Source organism: Cygnus atratus, chromosome 2, assembly GCF_013377495.2.
Source record: "Cygnus atratus isolate AKBS03 ecotype Queensland, Australia chromosome 2, CAtr_DNAZoo_HiC_assembly, whole genome shotgun sequence".
NCBI lineage: Eukaryota > Metazoa > Chordata > Aves > Anseriformes > Anatidae > Cygnus > Cygnus atratus.
The window spans coordinates 96,913,098-96,925,448 of NC_066363.1; the positions used below are offsets into that span (position 1 = coordinate 96,913,098).

Below are 12,351 nucleotides of genomic sequence, written 5' to 3' on the forward strand. Positions count from 1 at the left end.
CTAACAGCCTTGAGAATGATGCTCAGGCTTTCATTTCAGTGCCTCAGAAGCATATGATAGCTCAACAGGGGAAGTGAAAGGATGGGCAGAAATAATGGAATAATGAAGACTTCCTTGGAGACAGAGAGCAAATGGGAGCATGACTCCACAGCTGAGTGTTGTCTCTCATCCCATTTCTTATGGTGACTGAGAGTGCCACTCTTAAAGGGCTGAATCCTGATCTGGCTGAATCCTCTGAGCTTGGGCTACTGCATTTAAGGCAGGACTGCCTACTCTTTTGCAGACTGTGTCTTGAGCAGAGCTTCATATGATATGTATGGATTACATATGAAACAAAGTCCTGGCTGTACCCTACAACATCAAGACTGCCTATGTTCACAAACATAATACCAAGGTCAAGATTGGAAGTGCCAGTGTGGTGTAGGATCTGGCTGGAGGAGCTCTGAGGAGTACAGCTTAGAACTCAGATGTGTGAAGTGAACAAGCAGTAAGATCCAACTCCATTTGAGGTCTAAATTTAAAGTTGTTGTGGTTTAGCCCGGCTGGCAGCCAAACACCACACAGCCGTTCGCTCACTCTCCCCCCTCCCTTTCCGGGATGGGGGAGAGAAACGGGAAAGTGAAGCCTGTGAGTTGAGATAAGGACAGTTTATTAAGACAGGAAAAATAATAATAATAATAATAATAATAATAATAATAATAGTAATAATGTGTACAAAGTGATGCACAATGCAATTGCTCACCACCCGTTGACCGATGCCCAGCCTATCCCCGAGCAGCCGGCCCCCCCACCCCGGCTAGCCACCCCTATATATTGTTCAGCATGACGTCAGATGGTATGGAATACCCCTTTGGCCAGTTTGGGTCAGCTGTCCTGGGTCTGTCCCCTCCCAGCTCCTGCTGCACCCCCAGCCTGCTCGCTAGCAGGACAGAGCGAGAAGCTGAAAAGTCCTTGGCTTGGTGTAAGCATTGCTCTACAACAATTAAAACATCAGCATGTTATCAGCGCTCTTCTCATCCTAATCCAAAACATAACACCCTGCCAGCTACTAGGAGGAAAATTAACTCTGTCCTACCTGAAACCAGGACAAAAGTCTTCTCAGGCTATTTATTCAAAGGCTTTGTTTCTGGAATTCCAGATGGAAAATCCACTGGATTTCAGATGATATCAAGAGTATGCAATGCAAGCAGGTGTTATATGTGGCTATAGGTGTGTTTTAATAGGTCACAAAATCAAAACATCCAAAATTAGAATTTGCTTCCCCCCAAAAGTCACCGGTGCAACTTTACGGTTTGTTTTACCTGTAACACAGGTATAATTATGTTTTGCTTCTGATAGATGAAAATGGTAATAAAAATCCCAATGAAAGCCACTTAACCTAACCCTGAACAAGACTGACATATGGAAAAATCAGCCTTACCAGTAAAGCTCCATTCTGGCCTTGACTGTAATGCTTCTTGTTCAATCACTTCCCAGTCTCTTCCTAGCTATACTGACTTTCACTAGTATGAAGACCACTAAGATAAAGGAAGTGATTGTTCCCTCTATCATGTGCAGATGAGTACACATCTTTACCTCAGAAAGGCAGAAAGCAAATTGTCATTAGAGTGCTCTAGAAATTGCTGAGAAGCATTTTTATTTTATTTTTTTTGAGGAAAAGTGTGTCACTATATGGTTAGAGATGAACTAGCCAAATACCCAAGTAAAGTCGGAAGGTAACATTTTTAAGGTAGCAGAAATATCCCCAGGAGTCCCAGATTTTCTAAACTATCAGGAGCTCTTTAGCTACTTATGTCCTAAAGGTAGGTTTTTAACTGTGCTCTTTAGATCTGAAATAATGTGGGTATAAAGAAGATGGAACCAGAATCTCCTCAGAATTGCACAAAGATAGGACAACATATAACAAACGTAAGTTGCAACGTGGAAAATTCTGATGTGATACACAGGAAAAAAAAAATCAACCTGAAGGTGGTCAAATACTGGAGCAAGTTGCCCAGAGAGGATGTGGAATCTCCATCCTTGGAGATATTCAGAATTCAGCTAAATCAGTCTCTGAGCAAGTAACAGGGTAAGCCCCTGGCTAGACCAAATGACCTCCAGAGGTTCCTTCCAAACTAAATTATTATATGGTTCTATGATTGTGACTATACAAAAAACTCCTTCACATTCATGTGAATCATGTGATGCCACTGTGTGAGCTCACATCAGTCATAATATCAGCCTTGTGGGATTTATTTCTATTCCTAATTTATACTAAGTCAATCCTGATAGAGATTGAAAAATTTTAAATCAGAACATTGCGTTGGACAGCCTTCTGTCAGTATGACCATAGTCATACGTTAAATATTTATTACCTAAATTATTTTTTTTGAGAGCTAGTCTATTAGAGCTGGATAACACTGTTCCTAATTTTTCACTGCAAGCATAGCTTTATAAGTAATAAAACTACTGCCACCTGTATTATGGAGTGTTTCAATGTGTTTTACCTATCTAGATGGCCTCTTTCTCATGCGGAGTTACTTTGGAAGTGTCTTGGAATATGTTTATCAGTTATATATGGCTTGTATGCATTTCTTCTTGGGTGAAATGAAAAATTTAATTATATGAAAAAAATGCAAATTGCTGCCAACTGTGTTAACTGTGAGAGAGTTGCATTATCTTCTAACATAAATTGTCAGTGAATTGAAGAAAAGACGTTTTGGAAGCTGATCTGATTACTGTCAGGGAAAGTGCTCAAACTCAATTGTTGGCAAATGTCCAGTACCCATCACTGAATGATCATCACCTCATCATTCAGCCTTCTCAACTGACATGCAAAACAACATCCAAATATTCATTGCACATCTGTGCTGGACAGATTATGCATTAGCAATTCAAATCAATTCAATGTACAGGCAGTTTCTGTAAAGGCGTCTGTTTGGGTGAGATGCCTTGTTGTCTGGGATGGATAATAAGGCAACTCTGTCTAATCTTGGAGAACAATCAACCCATCTTGAGAAGGTGACTGACTACGTATGCTCTTGCCCTGACAGCACTAGAACAATGGCCCCATAATGCACTTGACTCAGCTGGTAATAAAATCTACTTTTGATTAGCAGCCATGGCTTGTGTCAATCACTGTATGATGTACCATTGTCCTCTGGTCCTGAACACAGTTTATTTACAGGGAAACAAAAGCTTTTTGGATATGGCTGCTGCCCAGAGATTGCAAAATAGATTGAGCTGTCAGCCTCACACACTAGATGAAGATTAATGAGTTGTGCAGACAATAAATATGAAGCAATGACCATAAATATGCTAATAGGTATTATCCATATACACTGTAATTGCTACAAAAATTAAAAAGTAGTGTGAAGGAAATAGGTCACAGGGTGACAGATAGATAATCTTGGATGCTGAAGATCTTTGGTTCAGTCAGATTCTCTACAGGTTTATTTCCTTCAATTAGACCCTTCAAAAGAGTAATTGTTTAAAAGCTGTTTGAATAATCTCTTTTGAAACAGAGGTTTATGGGAAAATGTTTATGAAAAAGTGACTTCAATGAACATGTTATTAGAATGAAAAATGTGACTACCAAAAGCAGGCTACACAGAGATTAATGTCTGTGATCAGCTGCCCGGCTTCACTATGAGGAAAATATATCTAAGTGGCACACGAGTGAGAACTTCAAGGAAAACAGACCACTGAGGCACAGCAGTTTACACCTACAGACTCGAATGAGTGAGTTAATTCCTGAGTGAAATATGGAAGAATTGCATGTACATCTGTTTGTCTGTTTGTGTTGGTTTGTTTGGTATTTTCATCTTAGCACACTTTTTTTTTTTTATTTTTTCCCCCCGAAGAAGGTAAGGATGCTCATGGCTCAGATTTTTAGAATACTTCCAAACAGGCTTCTGGTTTTCCAGTTCCTTTCAAAGAGCACACAGTCTAGACAGTAAATGATTTTTGATACTTAAAGATTTCATTTGAACCTGAAATTCAGAGAGTTAAACATCAAACTTTGTTAGCTGCACGTATAAATGTTTTAGCACCTAAGGCTACTGGAATTGTAGTGAGATTGAAAATGAGGCAATCCTGCTGTTGGTATTCATGGCTTTGACTCTCTGGTTTCTGAGTCTCAAAAGTGCTGCTGAATGCTTTTCAGATCAGTTCATACCACCTATCTCCTCAGATTTGGGGGTGCGAAATTATTCAGATACTCTCCCAGACTCAGCTATGTGCTATAAATTTGTCAGTTTCAGTGATGTAAATGAGTGTGTTTTTTTTTTCTCTTTCCTTTCATGCTTTACCTAGAAGTTGCATCATTTTGGCTTTTAAATTATCACTGCTTGGATTTTGGGCTGACAGTCCACTGTCTGCACTTCTATGCCAGTCTCCCTGCAAACTCAGCTGGACATCAACTACATTGGCTTAACATCTTGAAAGTTACACTTTCTAACTAGAAATACTGGTAAAACAACACAAAACAGGTAGGGGACCATTAAGGAAAATGACTCACACAAAGTTAGCAGGTGAGAGAAGTATGTCTTTCTGGGTGGATCGGTGGAGGGAGAGGACCTCTGGAAGCTGTGGGCTCAGGAACTGAGTTCTTGTTCCCAGTCCCACATCAGCAGTGACACCGGATCTCTTCAGACTGGTGGCTATGATGTTAGCCATGTTGTCATGGCACAGCAAGGGTTGCCTGTTCCCTAAGGGACGGGGAACCGAACAAGACAAAAAGACCAGCAGGGCAAGAGCATCACCAGCCATGGCCCTGTCCCACCACCCCAAGCAAGGCAAATTGAGCAGACCAAGAGACGACAATGAGGTTGAAGCAAGAGTCCAAATCATCAGACAAGATGGTGGTGATGAGGCAGATCCAAGGTCAAGCCAGAAACATGAATCAACAGATCAGGTTCAGGTATGGAGACGGTAACCAGGGCCAGTCCAGTGACCACTGGGCAAGTCTATCCATTATAACCAGGCAGGTCCGAGGTCAAGCTAGGAAGACAGGCTGCAAGTCAGCATATGGGTTAAGTAGGTATGGCCATGATGGAGCTGCAGGCAGGAGCACCTACAGCATCCCTCAGGCCATGGGCAGAGGACTTGGGTGGAAGCTCCAGGGAAGGCTGCTCAGGGCCTTTAAGACCTAAAGGTGGACTCAGCCCTGGCACGTGTCCAAGAGATTGACCACATTATGCTAAGTTGAACTATTTACAAAGTGAGGTGTTAGTGAGGTCAGCTTACTTGGACTCAGGAAATATTGTGTTTTTTTTTTATTATTATTATTATTTTTTCTATATGTATAAGCAGAATATCCCAAGTTTTCATAATAAGCTGAGAACAAGTAAAATTGAGTCCCTTCCAGGTCAGAGCTTTATAAATTAATTTGCCTCACCAGTATTAGTAACTAACACCATGTCATCTATACCTACTGACATATTAATCACCCAACTCACTGCAACCATATACCAGATTTTATAGCCATTTCCCTGTGGATTAGTTCTGTGGCATACTTGTAAGCAGAGGCTTTTCTTGAATCTTTTCAGTGGCTTCTCTCTCATTATCGCTTTGAATTTATTCACCTTGTCTTTAGGAGACTACTAGTAACTCCTCCTTTCCTTGCTTATTCACTGATATCTCTGTCAATCATGACTTGCCTTGGGGCACTTTGCTTGCAATGGAACTTTTGTCTAATTTTTATTGGCTTTATTTAAACAATTTTGTGTGTATTCATTAGGAATCATTGTGGTTTAGAATTGGGTAAAAGCTCATCACATATGGAGTCTCTGCAACTTCATGAAGCTCTAATTCCCCATTGCTTTGCCATCATTTCTTGATGGGGTGTCTGGAATATTAAATAAATGATATCAACAAAACACCAAAAGATTTTAGCAGTTCTGAAGGAAGGATAGCGATGCTTACAAAGAAAGTGATATTTTTGTTTTATTGACACTTCGAAGAGGGCTTATAGCATTAATTGCCCTATTCTTACATGGAATCTTACTTGTATTTAAGTTGTAACCTTCGATATTTCATAACATTAAATAATGCAAAATGACAAGCAAGTCTTGAGATAAAGGGAGATTTTTGTGCATAAAAATACATCATAACAGAAGCCCTAATGCAAGCAGACTAGAAAATAAAAATAACCCCATTTGAATTAAATAAAGCAAACATGTCTGAATTAAAGAAAAAAATGAATAAAAGAGAAGTGTTCAAATTGAAAAGAGCAGTGCTGCTCAGGGGTGCGTGGGCCAGATAACCCACTGCTCAGATAAATATGGCATACGGAAGCACAGGAATGGACCTTATGTCCTTTGTTCTATAACCCACCATGTACAAGATACGGGCATTATATAACAGCGAAAAAGCTCTGTCTTCTTTCTGTATATTTCCACTCCGAGAGCCCTCCCTCTGGTACTCTGACCTAACCAGATAGTCCTCTTTACCTAAAGAAGGAGGCCCATGGATTTTTAAACAGACTTATCTAAAGTACTGGCTAAGAAAAACTGCGATAAAAGGAGCATATGCCATTTGCAAAGGCCTGTTTATTGAAGGTGGAAGCTTTAACAGGATTACACGTGGAAGAATAAAACAGCTGTGTCAATCTGCTCTTATGACATGAAGTCCCCTAACGGTTACTTCCATAAGAAAATTAATTTCAACCATCCAATGTTAATTGACTTCTGATTTACAAGTCTTTGTAAACAATTTTTTTTTGGGGGGTAGCTGTATCTCAGCTGGGCACTGGGTACTGTAACAAACAGCTTGCGGTTTCTGTATGACCACCACTTTGCTGTCTTTTATCATCTTTATTCAGAGTTGTGTTAATACTTAAAGTGAAGAAATACCCCATTTTCAGGCTTTTGGTAAGAACATTTATTTGTAAAGAACCTTCTTTCAGATTGCTAACTGGTACTGAAAGCACATTTTTTGTCCAACTGGAACACTGAGACTCCCTCAAAAGCCATACTTTTAAACTGGCAGATAAAACAGATAAAACTGCCTGATGAATCGGGTCCCACAGGTGGGAGACAAATAATAAACAGTTTGGGAAGCTTCCAGAAATGGTGAAATGGTGAAGAAAGGTGTTAAACTGCTCTTAATGACCTTTTCTGCTCTCTTGATGCCCTTCAGAAGGCCATGTATGACTACCTATATTTGTAAAGGAACTTCCTAATAAAAATGTTTGTGGCAGTGCAATAGCAGGTCATGTACAGCATTTTTTTAGGTTTTTTATCTCTATCACTGTTGCCTCCCACCACACATACCTTCAGAGAAGGAGGGCAAGAGATTGGCTTTTAACCTAGATGTGCAATGTAGACTAGCGTAAGGTACCTGGTCTTGTTTTGGGCTTAAACCAGCATAAAGCCTGACGGAGACAGGTTGTCTGAACTTCTCAGATCCCTTTCCATTCCTTCCCCTGACAAAGACAGCTTTGCATGTGCTGTATGTCCTTGAAGTTTGAGGAAATGACCAACAGAACAGAAGAGAGATCTTCCACGGATGGAGTTCATTACAACAAAGTGCAGTGCAAAATGATGAAGAAGCAAATTTCTCAGCCACATCACCTGCAGATCAATGATGCATACACAACTAATCTGTTTTGTTATCAGGAGAATAAATCAATTGGTTTGTCTAATAAACTTTGCCCTCCCGACAGCAATGAAAAAGCATGTTCATAAGGTTCAGTTTCGTTTCCTGAGTGATCCCAGGTTTTGTGTGCTTTCCTCATGTTCATTGGTTTCAGTTCTGTTTCTTTGCTGTTAGCTAAACAGAGTATAAAAAGACTGGCTGTGCAGTGCTTCATACACCACCCAAAGGAAAAATGGCTGACCAAAACGTCCGCAATGCTGGTTTTGGCTCCTCCGGTATCAAAGGAGGTTCACTTGCTTCACACTTGATGTCTGAGGAAGCAAAATCTAGTGGGGGAGGCGTGCGTTCTGGAGGGCCTACTGCTACTCTCCAAGAGATGGGTATGAGCAACTTCTTTTTTTCTTTTGTGGTTTTGTGGTTTAGTGAGTGGGGCCAAACAGAATTTTGGCCTTGAATATAAGCTTGTCATGTGATCACTTCCCTCCTACATTCCTGTATCGCACTGCAAGACAAAAGATGTGGATATTTAACTGCATGTTATGTCTGGGATGCTAGTAAGGATGTTTTCTGTGTATGTACATATGCATGAGTGTATATACACATAGGTGGCATTCATGAGATTTGGGACAGTGTTTATTTGAAGTTTGCGCTCTCTCTAGGAACCATCAATAATACAGAAAGCCACGCTAGCAGTAAGCAACCATACGCTTACGCAAGAACATGATCTGTGTACCTACATTTCATATAAATAATCAGATTTCTTTTGCTCTTTACTCATACACACCCCTACGTATCACACACATAGAGAATGCATAAGAACTTATCCAGACCCTATAACAGAGGGAAATTAGCTGCAGTTCAAGAGCTGAATTCACAAAGGGAATATATACATGTCCTTGCAGCATGTTTCCAAGTACTAAAAATAGTCATGGCTGGCTTTCACATGAGCTAACCCCACAGGTGCTTGCTTGTCTGTTGCATATGCAGAGCAATCCCTGATCTGACAACTCAAAGCAGCTTGGCACTTGTTTAACCCCAGGTCCGGTGGGATTCACGCACAAGGTATTCTGCCTACTAGTCCCACCTGTGGGACCCGATTCATCAGGCACTCTAAGTACGCACAACCCCACAGAAATGAGAGCCCCATGTAATCCTGATTTACCCTGCAGCATGGTAGTTAGCAGGGTGACCTTGGGTAAAGGCTTCAAACCCTTTAGTACCTTAGGGGTCTGGTAGCCACGTCTCCCACACTTCAGGAGTGTGCTCACCAGCAGGCTGTGGACTGTCATGTTGGTCAAGTACTGGCCAACTGCTTTCACGGTAAGTAGCTACAAGTCTACAGAATGATGGAGCTGAGCCTGACTTTTCCAGCCATAAAATGAGAGGTTGGCCAGGTAAGCTGGCCAGGGCCCAGATCTCTGCAATCTTTTAATTAGTAAAAAAAAACAAAAATAGAACTGACTGAAAGGAGGTAAGTTATTTTTTTAGATGTGGCTTATGTTGCTGCCAGTATTCTTCATAGCATGAGGCTCTTTAGACACTGAAGAAGTAAGTGACATAAGGGTCATTTAGAGAGATGCTGCATGGGACTCCAGTGAGGCATTGTTTGAATTTTACTCCGTATGATTTGATCAGTGACTTTAGGTTACTGATACAGTGCTTATTGAATACTCGGTAGCAAAGAAGTTAAGGGATGGTAGCAGCAGAGGGACAGAATATGAGAGAAAGTCAGGAGAGGGGGAGAACCATGGGAGTAAATAGCAGGAGGAGCTACTTTCAGGCACCCCACTGGATTAGCAGTACACATCCCAGTCCACAGGCACCACCAGAGAGTTGATCTAATATTATAGCAGAGCAGAGACAATTGCACAATCCTGCCTTCTGCTACAGATAATGGTGGTACAGCATGGCCATAGCCAGTGGTGAACCTTGGTGGTGATGCCCTATACAGATCATGAAGTTGCAATTTTTAAAATAAAAGACTGAACATTTGTGTCCCCTCGTGTTGGGAATATTTAGAAGAGAGAGAGGCAAAGTAAACATTTGATGGTGCCTGATTTTATTCTTGCAATGAAACAGTATCAACTACACCCTTTTATAAAATGCACTGTTTTTGGTAAATATAAATCTGCATGACTTTAGGAAACCTTAGCTGTGCCTGCAGAAGATACTCCAAAAGAGCTTTTATCCATGTGAAAAATACTCTGTCTGTAACATTGCCAAGACAGGTGTGAGCTTTGGCTCCCTGCAGCAGGAGAGCTTGCCACACGTTCTTTGCCTGATTGAGAGCTAAAAGGGTCTGATTTCATTTCCGCAGGTGCTCACTGAAATCTCTCGCTCTTCAAACACATCTTCTTAACCTTTTTATTAAGACTGTAAACCCTCCCCCATGAACAAACGTGCATGGGGGAGCGGCTGATTCTGCAGCAGGGCACGAGTATTGTTCAGCATCACTTTACAGAAGATGTTATAACAAGCTCATCACCAAAATATTTGAGCATCCTCCAGGAATGTTTTAAGGGCTGTCACTAACATTTGTCATTGTTAATGTCTTAGTCCTCTCCCACAAAAAGAAGGGTTTGCAATGTAATACTTTGTTTGGGGCTTATTTATAATGAGATGGAGATATACATATGTGTTGGTCACTAGCTACCACAGCTTGCTGTGTTCAAAATCTCGAGGTATGTTTTATGCATAGGTTTATGCTATGGAAAGTGAAGTGAAAGGTATCCACCACCTGTAACAGTAAGTGGTAAAGTCTGCAACAACCCTGAGTTCCTGTAAGAGTTTGTTCCACAGCCCTCAGGCAGCCCCCGGTAAAACTGCGATTTCAGCAGAGGCAAACTGCATCCAAAGTGGTTTGGAGAAGCAAATTAATCAAAAGTAGTCTTTGTGCAAGAATTGAAGGTTTTCTTTAAGTTCTGGGAATGTTCACCAAACAGTATAAATGCCCTTTCCCCAAGGTGGCACCTAAAAAGCAGCATAGTGATGGAACAAGTCAAGTAATCAGCAGTCTCTTTGCCTTCTAATACATTTTCTAGCCTTGTTTTATTATTATTATTATTATTGTTGTTGTTTTGTTGTCGTTGTTTTCCCCATTTATTTATTTATTTATTTTTAAAGAACAGTAGATTATAATTATCCTGTGAGATTCCTTCCGGTCAGGAAAGTGCAGTAACACTTCCTTTGTAACTGTTGTAGGTGCCAGAGGCTCGACACATTCCTCAGGTTTTACCAGCAGCGGGATCTTCAGTGGATCCAGGGCCTCTGACATGATGTCCCAGGAGGCCAAATCTCATGGAGGTGGAGTCCCCAGGGGCGGCACAACTTCCACTGTCCAGTCCATCTGTAAGTGAGATTCTTCCCAATAAAGATGAAATAACAAATGATTTCTCAGCTCTATTTTACATTTACTAGAGGAAGGGGTGTAAAGAGAAGTTGCTGCATTGCATTTTAAGCAACATTTCTTCTGTTTGTTGCTTTATACTGGGTGGGAAGCAGAAGCTAAGGAATTAGGGGAAATAACTATGCAATAAAGTTGCAAGGATGGAGGTGGATAGCAGAGACAGAAAGCTGAACCACCTAGTCACGGAAAAAAGGTCACTGGAAGTTTAGGTTATTAATTGAGTGTAACACAAACCTTTGGTCTATGTTCTGGGAGTGCTTGTAACTCATGCTTAGATATTCTGTATGTTTCCCTGTACAGCAGCTTTGCTTTACATTGTTCTCATGTGTTTCTTTGTGTTTGTCCTTAGCAATGGGTGGCAAAGGAGGAAGGCACTGAACGGAAAGAAGCATCAGCCTAGAAGTAAGCTCTGCAAGCAGTTCATCCTATGCTGACAGAATCATTTGACATCTTCTTCCCTTCTTTGCTCTCCCTGGTGCTAACATAAAAGGCAAAGCCTTTTTCACATGCACAAATAAAGGTTTTGTTAAAATCATGGATGCTTCTGCAAAATTAATAGGGGTGGGGATGAGGATGGGGATGGGGGCAGGTTCTTCCTTGGTTAAACGGTCTCTGAAGCACAGGCATATGCAAACACAAGCCAGTAAAAGGAAGCTACAGTACTCTGGATTGGAATAAGTCTCACCATCTGTGCCTCTTGCTGTTCCCCACTCGCCTTTCATTCAGATGTGCTCCCACCGCACCATTTCCCCAGATACACACAACATTGTCCACTTCCTAGACATGTTCCCACATACATTCCCCTTTCCTTCCATCTTCCTTCTGTCTTTCCGGCTTCTCATGCTCCCTCCCCCATCTCCTCCTTCCCCCCATATTTCTAATAAGACCACATGACGCAGCCTCTCCTTTTACTTTCTGTAAAATTACAGATTTAGAGATTTCTTCACACAATACTAATCGTTTACATGTTAGCTCTCATATTTAAGAATTTTGAACTGTTTCGTTCGCTGCAAATGAAATGCAGAAACATAATCACACACAGGTTGTGGTGTTGTTTTTCTGTTTGTTTGTTTGGTTTTTAAGGTCAGATGCCTTGACTTAAATGGTATTTTAGATGTTCACACTCACATGAAATCTTCCTTGCTCATTGCCTGCATGCTGGTTATTTACTGCTAAATTGTTACCCCTGTCATAAAGAACTAACTGCAATATTGGTGTTGAATTATGTAGTAAACAAAGACAAGAAATGAAGAACATGAGGTCCAGATGAAATGAAAAGAAATTTAAGGTATTATGGAGTAAAAAATTAAGTATTCAGGAGTCACAGGTGGCATTTAGACTCAGAGGTCTGTGAGTCTGACTGAGAA

The 12,351-nt window shown here is 40.9% G+C and overlaps 1 protein-coding gene across 1 annotated transcript; it reads left to right on the forward strand.

Moving 5' to 3' along the window:
- The first annotated feature begins 7,762 nt into the window (after positions 1 to 7,762).
- Positions 7,763 to 11,519, forward strand: LOC118250031 (interferon alpha-inducible protein 27-like protein 2B). The gene is made up of 3 exons (XM_035550628.2): positions 7,763 to 7,958; positions 10,780 to 10,926; positions 11,334 to 11,519. Exons 1-3 carry the CDS (start codon positions 7,811 to 7,813, stop codon positions 11,360 to 11,362), a joined length of 324 nt encoding a protein of 107 aa, XP_035406521.1. The 5' UTR covers positions 7,763 to 7,810; the 3' UTR covers positions 11,363 to 11,519.
- Positions 11,520 to 12,351: the final 832 nt, after the last annotated feature.

Bases quoted from the DNA above. Each gene is read 5' to 3' on its own strand.
- LOC118250031 (XM_035550628.2), top strand. From the start codon at position 7,811: ATGGCTGACCAAAACGTCCGCAATGCTGGTTTTGGCTCCTCCGGTATC. The intron at 7,959-10,779 runs GTATGAGCAACT...TAACTGTTGTAG, and splicing joins TGCTACTCTCCAAGAGATGG to GTGCCAGAGGCTCGACACAT. The intron at 10,927-11,333 runs GTAAGTGAGATT...GTTTGTCCTTAG, and splicing joins TTCCACTGTCCAGTCCATCT to CAATGGGTGGCAAAGGAGGA.